This window comes from Vanacampus margaritifer, chromosome 11 (genome assembly GCF_051991255.1).
Source record: "Vanacampus margaritifer isolate UIUO_Vmar chromosome 11, RoL_Vmar_1.0, whole genome shotgun sequence".
NCBI classification, from domain to species: Eukaryota; Metazoa; Chordata; class Actinopteri; order Syngnathiformes; family Syngnathidae; genus Vanacampus; species Vanacampus margaritifer.
The window spans coordinates 2,412,179-2,434,188 of NC_135442.1; the positions used below are offsets into that span (position 1 = coordinate 2,412,179).

General features: G+C 39.7%; 2 protein-coding genes across 9 annotated transcripts in view; one reads left to right on the forward strand and one right to left on the reverse strand.

Annotated features, from left to right (window-relative positions):
• The window catches only part of mlphb (melanophilin b), a 114,426-nt gene that overhangs the window by 28,848 nt on the left and 63,568 nt on the right, over window positions 1-22,010 (reverse strand). For 2 of the 6 annotated variants that reach the window (XM_077579900.1, XM_077579896.1), the window contains exons 3-5: window positions 18,527-18,611; window positions 18,291-18,375; window positions 18,029-18,090 (exon numbers count right to left, since the gene is read on the reverse strand). The gene's annotated coding sequence lies outside the window, so the exon portion shown is untranslated. Of the gene's footprint in view, window positions 1-18,028; window positions 18,094-18,290; window positions 18,466-18,526; window positions 18,612-22,010 lie in introns of those variants that run through there. The other 4 variants (XM_077579901.1, XM_077579897.1, XM_077579898.1 and 1 more) reach the window with 3 other exon arrangements.
• col6a3 (collagen, type VI, alpha 3) overlaps window positions 13,270-22,010 on the forward strand; it is an 83,861-nt gene continuing 75,120 nt past the window's right edge. For 2 of the 3 annotated variants that reach the window (XM_077579893.1, XM_077579895.1), the window contains exons 1-2: window positions 13,270-13,465; window positions 19,288-19,372. In XM_077579893.1, coding sequence (XP_077436019.1) covers window positions 19,288-19,372 — 85 coding nt within the window. In that variant the 5' untranslated portion in view covers window positions 13,270-13,465. Of the gene's footprint in view, window positions 13,466-19,287; window positions 19,373-21,166; window positions 21,308-22,010 lie in introns of those variants that run through there. The other variant, XM_077579894.1, reaches the window with a different exon arrangement.

Below are 22,010 nucleotides of genomic sequence, written 5' to 3' on the forward strand. Positions count from 1 at the left end.
AAGAGGACGGCTGCATTCGTTAGCATACACGCTACGTTTGCTATGCGTAGTTGTCATGGCCGCCGGCCTGAACATTAATCGACTCCAGCTGTCAATTAAACACACACAGTAAGCGTTCAATGGTGAGCATTGTTCGGTTGAATCGTTGCGTCTGGGGAGCTTATGGTGGGAGGCTGCTTGGCAGAATTCGACGTGATCCACCAGAGGAGCGAGCCGGAGCCAACTGCACTTAACTCTTTTGCAGAGTCCACTTTCCTTGTGGGAAGATGGGAAGATGCAGAAGGGACCCTGGGATGGACATGCTAGCCATTACAACAAAAGCTGCATGCAGTTGTCCCTCAGCTAAATCAACAGGTAGATCGTTCCGAATGGAAGATTAGCATCATCAGACGTTGTGTTGCAGTACAAAGTACAAGTTCCAAGATCATGACAAATTACAGTGAGGCAAGCAACTGTCTTTTGACATGCAAAGACGGTACCGTTCTGCTAATCTACACTGTAAAAAAAAAAAACTGTAATATAACAAAATTTTACTTTTTATTTTAGTTTTTTTTCTGTATTTAATAAATATCATTTAATTTACAAAAATAAACTCTGATTTTACATGTAAAGTAACATGAAATCACTGTAACTGTAAAAACGCAATATTTCTGTTATTTTACAAAAAAAAAACTATATTGATTGTTAAAATACAATTCAATATAACTTTTTTTTTTATCCCCTAAGGGCAATTAAGAAATAGCAGCAACTGAGCAGCATTACATTAAAAGGAGAACAAAAAGTATAAATGAATATACACACAATATAAAAATATACACAATATTAATAAGGTGGCTCAATGAGGAGGATAAAGTGCCAACTGCCAACAATATGTATATGTACGGAAATGTTATATAAATGAATTACCTTAACAGTAAACTGTTGCAATTTTAAACCCAAAATCAAGTTTTTTTCAACAGTTATTAGTCATGTGTTTTGTCATATACTGTTATATTACATACAATCTTGTTAAAATTAGTTAAAAAATGTACTTTAATTATGGAAAAAAATGTTTTTACGAGAAAGTAATTTTCTGTTATCTCAGTTGTTTTCTGGTGCGCCAGCTGCCGGAAAATGACAGTTTTTTGTGAGTGTGTGTGTGGTTTTTTTTAACAATATTTTTTCTTTTTTACAGTGTAAGATTCATTAGTTAACATTCAAAGATGGAAACTTCTGCTGATGTCATGAACGGGCCCTTGTGCAACTTTTTATAGCGAATCTTCAAAATCATCATCATCACATTCTGATGCTTTGCCACGGCTCCAAATAAGCAGTTTGGCAGTTTGTGGGTCAACATTTCTATTTTGCACCTCATTTGAACACATTGATTAGCAAAAGTGAGAATCAAACGCAGAGAAAAAGAAAAAAAAGAAAAACGATCCAGATCCTTCGCTGGGCTCACGTCCTCGTTCATGTGTTGAGCCTTTTCATTGCTAATGTTTCAAACAATAATCAAAAATTCAATAAGCATTCAAAAAGCAGCTTTGCAAATTTGCAAACTATGTGTGGGTCATGACAGACATTTCATGTCACGCGTCTGGTTGCTATAGTGAGTCTTGTTTTGTTGAGACAGATCATGTAAAACATTTTCACCAGAATAAATGCTAGCTTGCAAAAATGTTGCGTTTTGGCCATTTTGCAAGTTGTAAGTTTTACCTCCAACAGTGATGAAATGGCCATTGTGGGAAAGAGACTGAGTAAGAGGTAGGGGAGGGGGGAGGGGGGGGGGGGGTTGTGGATAGGAGAGGAATATTCCAGAATGTGTTTCCAAACCCCAAATAGGCTGTGGAAATATGTGTGCATCACACAACGGCCCATGTAAGAAACTGCTTTCTCCCAAAACGTGACTCTGAAGACAGAGACTTCTTATTCACTATACTGTAAGTCAAGTTCACTTTTGTCCTCCGGGGGAAAAAAAACAAAACTCCAGAGGCAGAAGATTTATCGAATGGGTCTCTTACACACAAATGGGAAAATGTATTTTGAATGTGTCTTAAAAGTGTGCATGAAATCTCAAGACTCTCAACGTATTGTGAAACAAAAATCTGCTGAGCGATGTCAAAAATCTGCAAGTCGTGGCTCCTCCAACAGCACAAAGACCCAAAACAACCTGCTAAAAACTCCCAAATAGGGTGAACTGATTATATTTGACTTTGGCATTCATGGTCACATGTTCATCATCCTCCATAAATGGAAAACTAAAATTCAGTCCCTCAAAAGACGGTTTGTTTCACTTTGCAACATGAAATTTGGTAGTAATGTGTACCATGAGTCGACCCACAGAGAAAGCTACTTCCGAAAAGACACGGAACGTCAGCCATTTTGTGTTGAAACATCCATTTCGTTTTTCTTCCTCCCACTCCTTTTCAGGCTAGGTTTAGGTGAGTCATTTCTGGAAAATTGATATACTGTTGATTTTGATTGCTGCCTGAAATAAATGAACAAATGAATGAATGAATTAGTGGTGTCAAAATTTGTTAATTTTGAGTTAATTTAAAGTTCCTTTAACGTCACTAATTTTATTAACGCACAATTAATGATCGCCCCTTACTTGGAAAATGTAATAATAATGCATATATTTGTGGTGACTGGGATCAAGCTGTATTTTAAAATTTAAAAAACGTTGCAAAATTTCACAAGTTATTTCATGTTAAAGATTAGATAGCTCTAATATGAAAAAAATGCACTGAGCTGTCACCGTCTTATAAATGCAATTATGCCATCTAGTGGCAGAAAAATGACCAACACAAATCAATATCACTATCGTTTTTTTACAGTACATCTTTTTATTTTTAACTCAATTTTATGGATTATAAAATTACTGTATCAATGACTAAAAGATGCAGCCATATTTCTATTAGTTCATTTTTTCCCCCCACTTTTATGTTAACAAGAGTATGAAAAATGTTATCGTACATTTTATTGTACATTTAGAGCAGATAAAAAAATTGAGATTAATTGTGAGTTAACTATTGAAATCATGAGATTTATTACGATAAAAAAAAAAAATTAGCGCTTGACACCATTAGAATGAATGAATGAACTCAAGGGTAACTTTCAGCCATTTTCACAAGTCCTTCAAAAACAAACTCCTTGCAAAGATTTTGTGCGATTGTTGCCAAATTTGAACCACGAATACTTGATATGGGATGTTCGTTTTTGACACTGTAAAGTTTTGTGACTTGCCTCAAAACACAAAACTCTACTAAGACTTTTGCACATTTCTGTGTTGACATAACGAGCTCATTAAATGAATAATAATAATAATAAAAAAAAAGTTAATTATGACAATGTGACGGGAGTTTCTAGCTGTGCACATGAAAAGATTTTTTTTAGCAGTGCCAGCACAAACACATCAAGGCAGCAGAAAACCAAATAGTCAGAAAAATCTGTGGCCGTCCACCAATGTAGATCATGTGCGAGTCAAGCAAATCAAAGGACACGGGATCGCCAAAGATGGTATGCAGCTGCGCTTGCATATGTCAAACACATTTCCACGTTATTATAAAAAAATTTTTGCAACTCCCCCTTTTTTTAAACAAGCCATCAACGTACAAAGATGGCCAATGCATAATCATAAAGATGACATTTAACTCTTTGACTGCCAGACGTTTTCAGAAAAGGGATGCCGTGGGTGCCAGCCGATTTTAAGCATTTTGACTGATCTTTCAAGGTCCATAGAAAATTATGTGTTTGGACTATGGAAACACACATACTGCTAAAACAAGATTGGACTCTCATCTTCCATCAGAAAAAAAAGTTTGTTTCTACCTTATTCCGTTTTTGAGTAATCAACAATAGAAAATGGTTAGTTTCACCTGTTTTGAAAAAAACGTCTTTTAACGTCTTTGGCACTCCTCCATTGGATTTTACGAAACGTTATGTAACGTTTTTGGCAGTCAAAGAGTTAACATGTATGAAAAGCCAAAGATGTTGACTTGTGCTAGTTCGATCACCAAATGATTCCCGAGCGCAATCCCTGCTGCCTCAGGGGACGACGGGTCAAATGCGGAGAACGAATTTCACCCCACAGTTGGGCGTGACAATCGGTGATACTTTATAACTGTACTCAAGCTATGTCGTCATCAGGGTTTCCCAAAATGAGGACCACATTTGTTTATTTCAAGAAAACAAGAAAACATGCCATGCAAAGCTTATTAGTTGCCGATGAAAGGTTCGGATGAGCGCCGAGCCGGCAAAGTGTGAAATCTTGCAAATGATGTCAGTTGAGTTCATCTTCCAAGAGACGCAAGCAGATGCAAACTGGGAAGAGCGCGACAAGAGCGCTTGAGCAGATGTTCAAGACGGTGTTCATCCCTTTGCAGGAAACGGGGCTGGATGAATTATGAGCGAGAGTTTGAGGCCCGTCCCTGAGAGATTTCTCTTCCTCATCTTCTTCGACGCAAACATGCAAACGTGGCATGTAAATAGAAACAAACACCCCCGATATTTGTTGAGTCTCATTATTGTTTAAATTTCAACACATTCAAGTAAAGAATATAGCTACGCTACGTGTACTTGTAACTTTCTGAATCTTTTTTCTCGCAACTCTTTATAAACTCGCAAATTTGCCACTTTATAAACTCGCGAATTTATGATTTTTTTTCGCGCAAATTTGCCACTTTATCAAGTTCTTTTCTCTGAATATTGCCCCCGCCCTCTAAAAAAAATATATATTTATACGTGGCCCTAATACGGCAGGCATAGTGTTTGATGTCTGATTGGATTTTATGACCACACCGTGCAATGTGGGTGGAGCTTAGTGTCAAACTTTGGTGACATTTTCAGGGATTTGCCGTAAAAATGGAAAAATGAAAAACAAAATAGCCCCCAACATCAGTTTCGCCGATTGACGCCTAGTTGGGTTGACATGTCTGTTATAAAGGCATGCATGAAAAAGTCTTAGGAACCGAACCCATGGCCCAGGGAGTCGGGATGTATGCATATCCGGACTCATTGTCATCTGCAAAGGTTGAATCACACCCGTCGTCTTCAACAAACAAGAAAAGTCCAATTTCCTCGACTCAACCTTTGCAAAAGCGACCGTTAGCCTTTCCTTTTGAACACCTAACAGTTTTACAGCTTTTAACTCTTTGACTGCCAGACGTTTTCAGAAAAGGGATGCCGTGGGTGCCAGCCGATTTAAGCATTTTTGACTGATCTTTCAAGGTCCACAGAAAATTATGTGTTTGGACTATGGAAACACACATACTACCAAATGAAAGATTGGACTCTCATCTTTCATCAGAAAAAAAAGTTTGTTTCTACCTTATTCCGTTTTTCAGTAATCAACAATAGAAAATGGTTAGTTTCACCTCTGTTTTGAAAAAAAAACGTCTTTTAACGTCTTTGGCACTCCTCCATGGGATTTTACTAAACGTTATTTAACGTTTTTGGCAGTCAAAGAGTTAAAAGGATGTGAAGGGACTACAAGTTGGAATTGTACGATTTATTTTGGCGAGAGGACCAAGCGGTAATGCCTTCCACATTCCCGTAGTACGTACAGTAGATGCAAACAGCCTGCTGTAAAACTTTGTGCTTTTGTCATTGACTGATTAGGTGGTAATGAGACAAGTGTCCAATACATAACGTGCACATACCAGACTGTAACATCTGCTAGAAAGCTAGCGGACAGTTGATGAGAGTTTCTGCAGCAGCTTCTTTGCTGAGCCAAAGAAAACACAACAGAATGATAAGCAATTTGTCAGAATTAATACGACGCAGATTTCTTGTTTGCGTTTGTTGGCCTCCCAAAGCGAAATGGGCCCGAATGAGTCGATGCTGCATAAAGAAATGAGTCCATATTTTCTTTTGGTGTAAAACTTGATTCATTTTCTCCACTCAGCTCAATCAGTAAGGAAGTGATTACTAAACTGGGGGTTCTGACCCTTGAGCAAGGCACTGATTCAGAAGTGCAGAAACATTGGCCACTGACCCGCCTTAACTAATCTTGTAGTGTGGGTTGGATAAAAGTTCTCAGCTGCACTGTTGATTTAGCGCCATGAAAATAAAATCACCTGGGATGATTGAGAATCTTCACTGGCTTTGGTTAAAGGTTTCGTCACTCCAGAGAATTTGAGCGCTTTCAGTCTGGGAGTCTTTTTTTCTCTCTTTCTGTCCTCTCATGTTGTGGGCTGCAACTCTGCTTAATCTTCTGGAACGTTCATCACCACACGGGATCTCGGAAGAGTGACCAATTGGGTTATTTTAGTCAGCTTTCTCACCAAGGCTACGTACGGTCTCTCCCGATTACTCAGTCTGGCCAGGGCGGACACCTCGAGGAGGAGCCTTGGTTAGCCGGCTAAGCCCAGACTTGTTGCTGATGGGCCTTTCGAATAGTTTGTGTGACGTAAGATAGTGGACGCTGCGTGAACGGGGGGGGGGCTAATGGAAAGTTCTGAACGCACATCTCCCACTGTTCAATGTTTTAGTATGGAAGTGCATTGCATTCACTTGTGGGGAAGAAGAGGGGGGAAAATATTCAGAAAAAAACGAGGGAAAATTACTCAAAAAAAAGGGGAAAAAAATCACAAAAACAGGGGAATAAATTATTTGAAAAAAGTATTGGTAATTTTTTTTCCTCTTTGAACTCAAAGTGACTTGTTGCAGACTAATGGCAGACACTTTCCCGCTTGCCAAACACTTCCGTAGAAACGTAACGGTTAGCTTGCTAAAATCAATGCCGATTGATTGACATGTTCGTATACTGAACCAGTAAGTGAAACAGTTATGTTTTGAGGTATGCGGGAAAGCCATTAGCAAGTCTGCAACAAGTCACTAGGAGTTCAGAGGTAAAAATAAAAAAATAAATGCATAAAAATAAAAAAAAAAATAAAAATTTAATACTCCAAAAAAAGAGCACCAGCTTCTGTTTGCTGAGTAACTTTTTTGGGAATAATTTATTTTCAGGTTGTTTTTTGACGTAGAAAAAGACAGAGGAAGAAAAAACAGTACAAAATAACAATGTAACATGACCAACAACCTCAAAATATACGGTACTTGTTAGAAACATACATATTCACATAACCTAAAGATATATACGCGTAAACATTTCTTACTCCACACTCACACGTATACACAAACCCAATATATTCCTGGTGCTACTTTCAATATACAGTCGTTATGGAAGAAAGAGAAACAGCAAACATTCAGAAGACCAAAAAAAAGAAAAAAAGAAGACAATAATTGATAGAAATGGTAAGTAAAAAATATATCTAATACATTAACTCAATCAAATTAAAGTTTTTTTTTTTCTATTTTTCCATTGAATGCAATACGTTTTAGTCCTGTAAGATGAATGGCACATTTTACAACAGGTTGAATCCATGAATGGTCCAGTACATTTTCATTCTTTTTCCAAATCAGTTGTCCTAATTAAGGCTGTGGGTTAACGGAAGCGATCCCAGCTGACCCTGAACAGGTCACAGGGCGCATTTAGACAAACAATCAAAGGAATGGAGACGTCACTAAAGTGTGAGGTTGAAATAAAGGGCGGTTGTAGAACCCACTTAACCTAACCTCTTATCCTGAACCACAGAAAATGATGTTTGTTAGTTTAGTATATATTACGCACCAGTATGACTCAGTGCTCCTTTTTGGCGCGAGACATGAAAGTAGGATTAAGTCAGTACGCCAGTACATGTTCTCCTCTGGTGACTTTGTATCAAATGTCTTCATGAGGCAAGGACGGTTAAGTGATCATGTCATTTCGGTAGGACTAAAAACGGCAAGTATACTGTAAGTTAATGACTAATGTGGCCCGAGCGCTTCATCATTTCCACATATATACAGCGTGGAAGAACCCCTCCCAGAGCGCTGAAGAAAATGCTCGTTTGTCTCATTTTTTATTTTTGAATTGAGGGAATGATAAGTCAGAGGGGATTAAAAAACAAGTACTGCATTGTTTCCCAGCCAAACCGTGTGTCCATCAAAGAGTCGCTTCACCACAGCTGTCGACACGGGGCCACCTAGACGCCTCACAACAACATTGACCCTCCTGTAGATTTGACACTATTTTGTGTGTTCTGTTATTAGGGACCAAATATTGTGCCAACCGGTGAAACTGGTGTCGTTTTTTTTTTTTTTTTAGTAACTCTGCTGAGGCTCTTTTTTTTTTGTCCCTCATGGCGAATTCTCAAAATGATCATCAAAAGCACCAAAATAGCCAAAATGGCTGACTTTTTATTTTATTTTCAAGCATGGGTAATTGCATCCTGTAATGATAGACAAGTCCCTCCAATTTCATGTCAATTGGTGAAATGCACGTCGGGGGCAGGATTGATTTATTTTTAACTTTCTGAGAATCCTCAGGATGATCATCAAACTTTTTATTGCTCCACCACATATTGTAGCGTCAAGCCAAAATGGCTGACTTCCTGTTCAATTCCAGATATGGATCTTTCTGACATTTCCTGTGTATAACTGTGATGATGTACAAGTCTCAACCATTTCTTGTCAGTTTTTAAAAATATATATATATATATATGAACTCAACAAAAAGTCATTGAACACCTGGTTCTCCAATTACAAATAATTAGGGATGCACGATACTATTGGTGGCTGATAATCATGAGCAATTATCGACCAAATTGATGTCATACAAATAAACCAGATAATTAAGAAAGCTGCTGATAATAATAGATTCTCTCCTATGGTGATGTTGCATATTTGTGATGTCATAATGCGCGCGGCCTTGTGTTGACAGAAGATGCATGATGGTGACCTGGCAGTCACCAGTGTGGGCTTTCTTTACTCTATTACTTTATCTGTATCGGTTGAAAAGAGCATTATCGCGCATCCCAACAAATAATATATTTATTTTATAAATGGCATTCATCAAATTTAAAGTTCGGACATTTGCATGCATTGCATTTCTCGAGTTGAAGGCTAATAAAAAATGTAGGGGTTAAAATTCCAAATTGGTCAATTTCATTGAAACATTGTCAACGATAAAAAAAGGCGAATAAACAGAAATAACCGCAATAACATCCAAATAAGACTAAGACTACTACACGTCACCAGACCAGACTCAGTATTTGGTTGGGCCACCTCTGTTCTAACCTAACCCTGACCATTTTTGCGAGACAGAACAAAACTTTCGTTCCCCCCCAGTCTTTCTGACGGTCCCTGACCGAAAAATGGCCACAAGAGCGGGGGGTGATACTAGCATCGATATCCGCCGCGAGTACCGATACCATGAAATGTGGCCTGGTATCGTCCCAATACCGATACCAGGTATCGATACTCGCCCATCCCTATTTGCCTACAGAAGAAAAGCAAAAGGCAAATTTTAAAAGGTATCGATTCACCCTCAACATAAGCACAGGTTTAACATAAAAAGTAACCCAAATTGTCATGAGATGTTGCTGCTTATCAGATTCTCTCAGAACATCTCAGTGGATCATCCAGCAGGGGTTGCCTAGCAGCCGCCACCACAACAGAGCATTGCTTTGCTGCAAATGTTCGCATGAGTAATGCTTTTCACTGAACACAACACGGACACACACGGGCCAGTGTTATAAGCGCTTCCATATGGGACATTTGGAGTCTTTTTTTGTGTGTGTGTGTGTGTGTACTTGATGAATAAAGAACTGTGTGTAACTGTAGAGCCTGTTTAGGATAAGAGGGGTTTACCTTCTGCCCATGTGCCAGATGTCCGCTCGGTGTCATAACACACTGACCTCTCCAGAGAACGTCTGCTTTAGCAACGTACCGCTGTTGAGCTTTTGGCTTTCTGTCATATTCTTTGCACATATGTAAAGTTAGGTCCGGAAATATTTGGTAGGGTTAGAGCCATTTTTCCTGGACCGAGTGGCAAAATGGATATCGCTGCTTTATTGCTGCTTGTTTGTGGGTCCTGCCGTCTTCATTTTTGCCTTCAGTGACTGCAAAGCGAGCTCGGTTTTCAGAAAACAGAATGGTGATATTTACTTGCACATCCCTAAGAGCTTCTTAGGTTCAAAGGGGACTCCAAACCATGTCTTCCTGCTCCAACACAGCTGACTCAAATGATCAATTAATCATCAAGCTCTGCAGAAGCCTGATAATGATCTTGTTCATTGATGGAGGGACTCTTGAGGACCGGGTTTCCCTACCACTGCTTGAAATTGTATATTGGTGTCAATGATTGTGAATGATTGTTCTTTATGTGCTAGAAAAATGAGGACAAGCACAATAGAAATTACAGCAATCTAGCTCAGGGCAAACTCGGTCCTTGAGAGCCGCTCACCTGCAGGCTTTGGAGGGTTCCCTCTTCCAACACAAGCTGATTCCGATCAACAGGATGGCTATCAGGTTTATGTAGAGCTTGCTGATGAGCTGATCATATATCAGCTGTGCTGGAGGAGGGGAACATCCAAAACCTGCAGGACCGAGTTTGCCCAACCCCGGTCTAGCTTGTGGTAGCTCATCTTTTATTGTCTTTGTCAAACATCTTTCGGGACGTTGAAGGGGGTGCATGGCTTAAAATGTTTGGGAAAAGCATTCTCTATTGGGTTGAAATCAGGTGAGGGGCTATTTAAGAATATTCGGAATGCTCAAAGTGATCATTAACTCTTTGACTGCCAGACGTTTTCAGAAAAGGGATGCCTTGGGTGCCAGCCGATTTAAGCATTTTTGACTGATCTTTCAAGGTCCACAGAAAATTATGTGTTTGGACTATGGAAACACACACACTACCAAATGAAAGATTGGACTCTCATCTTTCATCAGAAAAAAAAGTTTGTTTCTACCTTATTCCGTTTTTCAGTAATCAACAATAGAAAATGGTTAGTTTCACCTCTGTTTTGAAAAAAACGTATTTTAACGTCTTTGGCACTCCTCCATAGGATTTTACTAAACGTTATTTAACGTTTTTGGCAGTCAAAGAGTTAAACTTTGCCAACATGGTTCTCCCTATCTGTCTCGTATACTTGCTTCCAATTGGGCCAATTTCTTGAGTTGGTAAAAGTACGGGCCCTGGAATTCACACACCCAAAAAATCTGCTTCAAACTAAAATGGCCACTTTGAAACTGTGCGTCCTGCTCTGATTGATACATCCATTAAAAACACAAGACATGGTGGGGGAAAAAAGTTTTGCAAACTATCTGATTGAGCGAGACTAACGTGCACACAAACGCTTTTAACGGACGCACTTTATGACTTTAAGACACAGTGGTTTAAATCCACTCTAGAAAAATAATCTAGACTTTCTCCTGAAGCAAATATGTCCGTGTTTAGCAACAAAATGCTCCACAGTGCTGCTGTTGACAGCTGGCGTGCCCGCACTGGGGATTAAGTCACTCTGGGGCCAACATAGCAAGGTGTAAATATGTATTTAAGAATTAGCACCTCATAAAAGTTTACACCACCATTACTATATGTTTATCCTATGCGCGATCATGCTTGCCACCAACACGGGGTCGGTGGCATACGTGCAACATGTGCAGTGAAGCCAACCAGGCCCCCTGTGCTGCACTGTAAACTATCATTATAAAGCCATTTAAAAAAAAAAAAAGAAGCTTTTTCTGTACTTGAACTTTTTTTTTTTTCTAGTGTAGCCAAAGAATTTCATTCACTCCACAGTGTAATTACCAATGTACTGTAATGCACATTCCTGAGTGTTTTTTTCTTCATGTTTGATTACTTCTAAAACAATCATTTCAATGACACAAATTAACACAATTAAAACATTCCACAGATACTTTAAAGGTGCGTTGTGCCGTTTAAAAATGTAATATTAAAGCTTTTTCTACATCATGCATGCGCCACCAATGCCCGGATGAGTACGAAGAGCCCCGACTGTTTTACTCTGACCGCACCTGCTTTTGCCTTTCCTTTATAGTAGAGTGTGCGGACCCTTTGGGGAGGGGAGGGGTGTGGAGTGGTGGAGGGTGACGTCATGCGCCACCCTGCCGAGTCGTAGACATGTGGCGTTGTGCTAGCATTAGCCTGCGGTGTTAGCTAGCGTACGACACTATCACGCATGAGCTGCTAACTTTCCACAATTGTGATGCTGTTGTTACGCTTTGGTGCCAGCGGTTGGCAGTAGCGAGTAAAAAAAGTGACAAACTGCACAAAGATTCTGGAAAGGGAAGTAGCGTTTGCAAATAAACAATGAATATTTGCATTCCGGTCCATCACGTTCATCCATCTATCCACACTCAATACGTTTATATCGCCATTAGGATAGTTTATTAGTTTACCTAACTCAAACTCGTGAAACTTTTATTTTGAAAACTACAAAATGGCTGCTCAACTCTCATGTTGCACCTAGCTAGCTCGCAGAATAATTCGATAGCTCAAACGTGATGGTAACCATCAGCTCTACATTTCTGCATTCGTTTGGCTCTCAGACAAGCTATATTGGGCTAAATGCAAACTATTATTTTGAAAACTAAAAGCTGGCTCCTGGTACCGGCATCGAGGTAGAGCGTGGAGTTGATTCCACGCTTACACTCTTGCCCTCCCCGAGCAGGAGGTTGGTGAGGAGTGCGGATGGAGAAGTAGCAGTAAAACAGGCCAAATACTAAAGAGTTTTGCGAGCACATGGTAAAGCGTAACGTCATATCCTGCACTCTAGAAAAAAACAAACATTTACATATCTCAAGCAAGTGTTTGTAAATAAGCCTCCAGTGATAAATATTTACACTGAGCTGCATCACGGCCTTCCGTACATCTGTATTCAAAACCGCTTGTCCTCGTCATAACCGTCCTATCCTGATTTCGGGCGCACTCTGGACTGGTCGCCAGTCAATCACAGGGCACATGTAGACAAACCATAAAAGGCAATCATGCACAAGACTCATGAGTTGTCGATACATTGCTTTACTTGCGCACAGTAGAAAAATATATCTAATGTTATGTTTGACTGTTTTCCTACAGCACAACAAATTTGTGTTTATTTAGCAAAATAAAAAAGTTGCCAAAGGTGTGTCTGCGAGCGAGGGGCCAAAGACAAATGTTAACAAACTAACTTTTTGTATAAAGTGAGCAGCGTGTGGAAAGTTGGTGGAGATGACAAGCGAGGTAGAAAGAAATTTGTGACATCATCTCAGTGCCTTCTCATCCAGACCAAACAGGGTTTCAGTATGTGTCTGCTTTTCATTTAGTCCCCGCTCCATCTCCGCACTCCCCCCCCCCCCCCTCCTCTTCCTCTTTTTCCTTCACAGAGAAGTGGGAGGGAGGAATAGAGTGAGGCGGCAGAATTCCAAGAGTTTGGAAATTTGTCCCATCCCAGCCTTGAACTCGGCGCCACAGCTCCACTGGGTCGAGACCGGGAGGGTGACTGCCTGCTTGCCTGTCCTCAAACCTTTCCCCCCCCTTTCGGACCTTATCAAGAGGATAATGACCACGAGCCTGCTTGCTGTCATTTACAACTGATACCTTTATTTTTCTTCAACTTAAGAAGCAAGTAGAGTGTGGAGAGGCCCGCTGCATCCGCTCAGGGTAAGCATTTCACAGCATTTCAACATTTTTCTGCTGCATGCTGATTTTCGACAGCAGCACCGGGTTCCAGTCATAACATGCACGTGTAAAATGCATGCTATAATCACAGGCTTGTCAGTTTATAGAGCGGACTGTCACTGTTTGGCTCCCCAGGCTATACTTTAGGAAGGGGGGGGGCAAAAGGTGAGCTGCACTTCAAAGTTGGGGTTCAACGCAATGCAAAAGCTGGCCTTGCTCTGGTTTGCTGCAGCAGTGAAAATGCTGCTGCATGAGTAGGTGTGTTCAAACTTTCAACTTGTAACGTACCGTTAACAAACCTCAACCCTACTGGAGTGTATTAGTGTGGCTCAAATGGACTACTTTCAACATACAGAAATTGAATAAGAAATCAGATTACATTTGTTGTGCTTTATTTTTCTATTCATCAAATGTTATATTATATTTTTATAATAATTAAACATAGAGTGGTTCACATTAAGTCACCTAGAAAACTTTTTTGTAAATAATTCAGAAAATCTAAGATATAAAAGAATGATTACATTTATTCTACTGTTTAAAAAATCTAGGCAAAAAATAAATAAAAGCAATACAGATTAAACAGATTCTGGTGAATTTATTTTTTCTTATTTAAAAAAATAAAATAAAAACAGAATTAGCATCTTCTTATTCTATTTTTGGGTGAAGTCGTCTCACATTATAATGTTTTGAAAAAAAAAATCCGATTTCATTTACTCGGATGGCTTTTTTTTTTTTTAAGTAATGGTAAGAAATTGCATTTTATTTTCTGATGATTAAACTAAGTGGCTCATGTTAACCAATTTTGAATCTAAACAAACATTTTCCTTTGGTCATAATTTTTTATTTCTTGTATTCCGCCCCTCCCCCCATTATTAAACATATAGAGCAGGTCATGAACATTTTGGTTTAGCCCTCCTATTATCTTGTGGGTTTAAAGGTTCAAACTGACCTGAAAATGTCTTTCACGTATAAATATTTTTGGATAAAACTCTTTAGCACTTAAGATTTTTGGGCATTTTTTAAAAATTAGACTTTATATTTAGAATTTTTTTTGAATTTGCACTTTGTGATTAAACATGCAGCAGGTCACTTTGACTCGGGGTTCTTAAAAAAAAAAAGAAAAAAAAAGCAAGATAAAACTTGTGAATGTGAAATGACTCAACTCAGCCCTGAACTGGACAACCGGATGGTTAAGATCAGATCGTGTCCAAAAATCACAGTCGCTAATGTTGCACATTCTGGTGTTTCCATTCAAGTCTCGAGATAAAGATGGATGAATTGCATGTTGGAGACACATCCAGGCTGCCCCGCAGTTGCATAGCAGAGGAGTCTTTTTGGATGTGCGAGATGTTTCCACTGCAGCAGTAGCCCAAAACCACACCCTCCTCTCTTCTTTCTCTCTTTCAACCAGTGAGCAAGAGAACGGAAAAGTGTAAAGACCGTTTTTTTCCACGCAACTAGCCAGATGAGTCGTGTTTGAGGGGAAAGATGAGGAGGAGGAGGAGGACGAAGTGGAGGGAGGGGGGTGGAGGCGTGGCTTGTGATGTGATAGTGAGCCAGTGCTGCTGCTGGGAGAACCAGGTGTGCTCTGTCAATCTTCCGTTTTACTGCAATGTGCTGTACGTGACCACAATTTGCTGAGGACAAGGATTCAATCACATGGCACGCCGAGACGAACAATTAGCAGCTTCAGGAATTGTGTGAAAGTCGTGTTTTTCTGTCCTTACGACTAAATCGCCTTTTTACGTTGGTTCGACATGCCCCAAAGGACCAGATACTTCCTAACCAGATGTATGACAAAAATGATAGTTTTGCTATGGACAAAATACATGCAAGTTTCTTAACATATTTCATTTTTCATAATACATTTTTGAACACATGTATCAAAGATCAGCAACCCCCGCGCCCCCAACCCCGCCACCCCGTGGCCCCTTTCCAATCCTGAACAGCAAACCGACATTAACTGCAAGAACTCATTTTGTGCATTTGTTAACAAAAATCTGTAAACTGCACATCCCGTTATTATTATTATTATTATCCCGTACGATGTGCGATGGAGATTGTAAGATGTAGAAAGGGGGGCACTTTGCTACGTGTGCTCCTACTTTGCGTTCACATAATTTAGTGCCACCCCCTCTTGGACTCTCGTATTGTTGCTGGCAGAAGAATTCTTAACAAAGGGTTTGAAGAAATACACTATAAATCAGCATGTTTAATGGCTATTCCACTCTCTCATGCGCGCTGTGTTTTTTTTTTTCCCATGATGCAGTGCAGATGTGTGGAAACTTGGAAGGTTCTAAAAGCTTCTCTATTTTTTATGGCAGCAGCTATCTGTAATTGGGTAGGGTGTAAATCAACGGCCAGTGTTTCAAATGTTACTCGTCGGTTAGAGCAAAGACAACATGAACATTATGTCACGTTTTAAACGTCTCTGTCAGCGATGCTTGTTCGTCATTGTTGCCGTCCTGCAGCAAAATGTGACAACTTGACCAGTAGGCCCCGCGATGGGCACCGTCATCCCGCCGGTGCACATCTGCTCCGTGTCAGACGGACTAACACGAAGCAGCTGTGTCGAAAACTCCCCCCTGAGCTTGTAACTTTATCATGGAGCCTCCTCTCCTGCGCAAGTCACATCCTCCAGCTGGGAGGCTGGACTTGGACCTGGAACGCATTCACGATGGTCTTGCGTTTTGTCACTAGGTGGCAGCGTGGAGTTAGAGTTGCAGTTGCTATCATTGATGTGGCATGTAGAGACATTTTACTGTTAAGTTTTCCCGAATGTAGAAAGTAGGCAGTGGTCTGCTCACGTGTACATTTGCACATGTTTTATTGATAAAATTATTTAACGCCAACTCCTGAGTCTGGGCAGCATGGTGGCCTCGTGTTTAACACATTTGGTCTCCTGAATTAAAAGTTTTGGGGTTTGGAGTTTGCATGTGCTAAGCATGCTTGCATGAGATTTCTCCACACTGTAAAATAATAATAATAATAATAATAATAAAAATGTAAGAAAAAAACCACACACAACTTGTATTGTTTGGGGATGGGGCAGGGTGGCATACAACTAATCGAAATTGGAACAACTTTAGAATATAATTTATTGACATTTATAATGGAATTATTGTATATTATATAATATATTTTATTTTTATATTGTAATTTTATTTAATATATATAATTTATTTTCATTTTGATTTATTATTATATTTATTTTTAGTTGTTTTTTTTTTTTACAAAGAGAATTTGTTGTTTGCGTTATCTGAGTTCTTTTTACCTCTATAATACATGTGAGAAAAAAGTTCTGTAAACACTTTGTTGTGAAATGTTGGAAAGCCAATTTTCACAACAGCAAAACCCAAAATATTTGATTGAATTGCCCAACTCGTTTTTTCTTACTATCCAGGGGGGGATTCACGCTTAAAATGTCTGCTTCCTGTTCAATAATACTTTTTGTGTGCATCCTCTTACAAATGTCCACCAAAATTCGTGCTGCTCGGTAAAATGTATCCGGGGCTCTCTGTGAGTGAGCTCTCTGCCTTATCTGTGTAGACAAAGTGTCAGGAAGGAAAAGCTTTTATATTTAATGAATGGAATAAATCGCTGGGTGTGTCAAATGCTTCTTAGGAAGCCTCAGCAACTCTCAGAAAGGATTTCTTCCTTTTTAGGTCAGGAATAGTTGTTTATGATTATATTTGCTGCAAATGAATCAATCACCTTTTGGGGGGTGCTAGGATCCATGATAGGAATGGAACAGGAAGTCGGCCATTTTGGTATGGTGAACAACCATTTTGACAAATTCCAGGCTAGTATTTTGACCAAATGCTATTGTGGACTCTGTCCAAATGAACCCCATTTGGAAGGCCAATGCAAAATTTCAGGTGTGGGGGGGGGGGGGGGGGGGGGTTATGGTGTCAGAGTTTGATGGCCATTAAAAAAAAAAAAGGATTTGGCATGAAATAAGGGAGTGCAAGGGTATTTTTTACCACTTGGAAAGTTAGAAAACTTCAGCACCTGACAGCAGGTTCATAGATTGGTATGAAATTTGGTATATGGGGCTATTGCAAACAGGGCAAATTGTGGGCACATTTTAGCGCTGTATTTTGATGAATTTAGCCAAATGAGACCTTTGGGCCACGACAACTTGCCAAACATTTTTTGTCTTCGTCATGTAATGCGAGCAGAGCGTGGTTCCAAAGTTTGATGGTCATTTTAAAAATTTATTATGAAACAAATGAGTCTGCTCATTTTAATTTGTCCCTAACACCATTTTAGCCAATCCACACAAAAAAAATTGAATCACCACATCTATCATAACAATAAAGTCTCAATGATTCATGCCTGAAACTGAACAGAAAGTCCACCATTTTGGTTTGAAGCCCAATCATTTTGGGCAAATTCTCAGCGCTTGCTTCCAGGGCTCGTTCATCACCATTTGCAGCTTTAATAACATTTTGTTTCTATTAAGTGTGACGTTGTGTGTGCGGTCTGCTCCGTTCAGTTTGTGTGTGTGTGTGTGTGTGTGTGTGTGGTCCAATGCAATCCTACCTTAACACTCACTTTGTAATGGTTGCAGCCTGGACAATCTTGCCCTGCGAGTGCTTATTGACCTGCTTAAACATAGGACATATGTCCTTGTCAGCGTGTTATATAACCAGTAGATTACTTATGCCATGTTCACGCACGCACGCACGCACACACACACACACACACACACACACAACACAGAGTGGTATTTTTGCAAACATGTACTTTTACAAACATATACTTTTCCAGGAGAGCACAATAGAAAAGTGGTCAGCACTGTTACCTCACGGCGAGAGTGTTCCGGTATGTGTGGTTTGCGCTCCCCTGTGTGGAGTTTGCATGTTCTCCCGTTTTGCCTGCATAGGTCTCTATATTTATAAAAAAAAGAAAAAAAGAAAAAGAATGCACGCAAGGTTAACTGAAAATTGTCCATTGGCATCAGCCGTCCACAAACTCGTAACTCATTTTGAGTATCATGTCATTCCACAAATGGTTCTAATTTGTTAAAGATGATCTTACTTCCGGGTGTTATGGCGCCACCTGCTGATTTCAGTTGTGCTTGACAGTCAGCAAATGTGGACGAAAACCATTTGTTTGGACAGATCTGCAAACAATATAAAAGTTACAGCTCACAACACACAACTGCGGAAAAGCACTGTAGAAAATGGACAGTCAAAAAAAGATTTATTATAAAAACTTTTTATTTTTTTTTATATTTAACCATCATTTAACCAGGAAAATCCCATTGAGAAGCGCAGATGTCTTTTTCAAGGGAGTCCTGGCCAAGGGGCGCACTACAACAAACATTACATACAGTTAAAACAGTAAACTAAAAACAGCAACAGGCTAATGACTTCATTTCCAGGTCCTTTAAAATGGCATTAAAATTAAATTAAATTAAATTGGCAAATTACTAATTACATTAATGGTGACTGTAGTTTAGATTTACAGCAGGTCACATGCTTGAAATTGAACAGGAAGTCAACCATTTTGGTTTGAAGTAGTCTTTTGGGAGAATTCAAGGATTTGCACTTTGACAAACACCTACAAAGAAATTTGTCCAAATGATCACCAATCCGAAGTGTTTAATGCGGGTGAAGCCTGGTACCAAGTATGATGATCATTCTAAAGATCTGCCATTTAAAAAAAAGCGTACGCTGGCATCTTCATCGCCACTTGTATCTTCATCTTTATCTTCTCGTATTGAGTTTCAGATTTGGGCTTTATCTGTGTAGACTAACGTGATCTTGTCTTTTTTCCCCTCTATTTTTCTGTTGAAGATGACGAGGCATCGGTTGTTACCGCTCTGCGCCCTAGTGGGGGTCCTGTTCGCAGGATTTCTTCCGAAACTTGATGCGCAGGATGGTAAGTTGAAGTGCAATAAGAACAGTTGACTTTTGCAGGTGATTTTCAACAGTCGTGAAGCCCTTGAGGAAGTGCTTACTTTTTTCTTCCCCAATCTATATAACGTCCACTGCTCACCATGATTGCGTTAGTTAGCAGCTTATGTTATAAATATTGTAACGGTTGGCTTTTTCCACTTTTTTTTTTGGCCGCAAAATTGTAACGCGTTATGGGAGTCAGTAACTGTAATAAAATGACAAAATATATTAAGTAACTTGTTATATTACGTCGCTACTGCCTAAGCATAATATATAACTGTAACACATTATTTTTGTTACGTGTTACCCCAACACTGATTACTGTATTTTATTCGGCAATAGCTAAGAATGTTAAAGGGACACAGTAAATTTTGTAGAATACATTTTACTAAAAAAAAAAAAAAGTCCGGTCCCACTCTAAACAGAGTAAAATTAACACTTGGAAGAGAATAATATATTTTGTGTACAACATAATGTTTTTGGTCTATTTTTTGGCTATTAGCAAACAGTAGGAGTGGCATAGCTCAGGTGGTAGAGTGGCCGTTTCCCAAACTGAAGGTTGTGAGTTCTTTCCTCAAGCCTTGTGTAACTTTTTTTTTTTTTTAATATACAAATAAAATGTGCTGGAAAAAAATCCTTCTAAAATTGACTTAGAATTTCTGAGTGAAAAAAAACTTGACTAGGTTTTTGTCATGGAATAGGCCAATCCTCTCGTAAAATTTACTCTCTCTAATATTTTACACTCTTCCAAGTGTAAATTTTGCTCTGTTTAGAGTGGAACCAAATAGATTATTTTTAGAGTAAAATGTGCTGTGCAAAATTTATTGTGGATACTTGATTTATTTAGTAATTTTCAGCTGTAAAAAAATTATATTTTGTCCATAATAAATTTGCTAACTTTATTAATTTTTTTAATGTAATATTAATAGCTTTAAACACAAATTTTTACACTTGCTGGCGATTGAAGATGACATCAGCTGTGCTGAGGAAGCAGGCACCGACCAATCATGGCTCACCCTTTTACTGGGCTTGGTTAGCAAACTGAGCCATGATTGGTCGTTACCTACTTCCTCAGCACAGGTGATGTCATCTTCCGTCGATAGCAAGTGGAAAAATTTGTTTTTAAAGGTATTAATTGTAAATGAAAAATAATGACGTTATCAAATTCATCTGGACAAAATATGACCTTTTTATTACTGAAAATGGCTCAACAAGTCAAGTATCCCTTTAAGCGCATCAAATCGTTGAATTGGTCTTTTATATCCAATTTTTCCTCTTTTTGAAGATTGTGCCCACGGTTTGGCAGCTGATGTATACTTTCTAGTGGATTCGTCGTGGAGTATGGGCAAGGAGAACTTTGAGCATGTCAGACATTTTCTGTACAGTACGATACAAGCGTTGGACCGGGTCGGAGGGGGGAGATTCAAATTCGCTTTGGTGCAGTACAACACCAAGCCGCAAACCGAGTTCCACCTCAAGAGCTACCCGACAACGCAGGGAGTCCTGGCGCACGTCAAGGCTATGTCCTATCACGGCGGGGGCACGCGGACCGGCCTGGGCCTGGACTTCCTGATCCGCACCCATCTGAACGCCGCTTCGGGCAGCCGGGCTAGCGAAGGAGCGGCGCAGGTGGTGGTGGTGCTAACGGACGGCCGCTCGCAGGACGACGTGGCCCGGCCGGCGCAAGTGCTGCGAATGGCCGGCGTGGAGGTCTTTGCAGTCGGCGTTCAGGACGCGGTGGACTGGGAGCTCAGGGAGATTGCTAGCCAGCCTCGTCAAACTCACGTGTTCAGCGTAGACTCTTTTCTGGCCTTGCGGGATCTGAGCCAAGATTTAGTGGTGGGGTTTTGCGACGCGATGGCGCAGTCGGGGGGTGCGGCCATGCCCAACGAAGCCCCCGGGGCTAGAGGAGGGACAGGTAATGAAATGGGAAATGTCGCCCGCTACCATACTAATGTGTCCGCATGTGCCGGATGGACTCCGCTGCACATGTGGCTGACTTTTGATCATTAACACGATCACATACACTTAACCTACAGTAACCTTCTATTAGCCACCAAATTAACATCACTTGTTATGTTCACATTTAGAAAATCACCTTTGATGCATGTGATTGAGACCCCAACATCTCCACGCAACACATTGTGTTGCAATTGAAAGCACTGAATTGTTCATATTTTGGATCATCAGGTTTGAAATATGTTACTTATTTACATCAACTGCAAATTGTAATTCGCAATTCCATAACAAATCTTCCTGTCGCCTTCAATATTGTTTTGCCATAGCAATTAACCCAGTTAAAGTACTTTTGTTATTGACTGCCAAAATAGCCTAAGTCATTAAATATGATTCAAGACATCGGATAGGGTCAAAATGACCCCAAAGATAACACAATTATTGATAATTTATGTCTGACAGCTGTTCATTACAAATTTTTGGGTGCGGAATCCAAAACTGGAAAAAGTTTTTTTTTGTCACGTCAAATTTTCGAATCTGTTTTCTAGATGGAATAGTTACAACCTTTGGAAAAACAAACATCCCTGCATAATCAGAATGTATGTATGTATGATCTCAATTGTGACTGCACAAGCAAGTTAAGTTGCGACGTAGCTATAGATGAG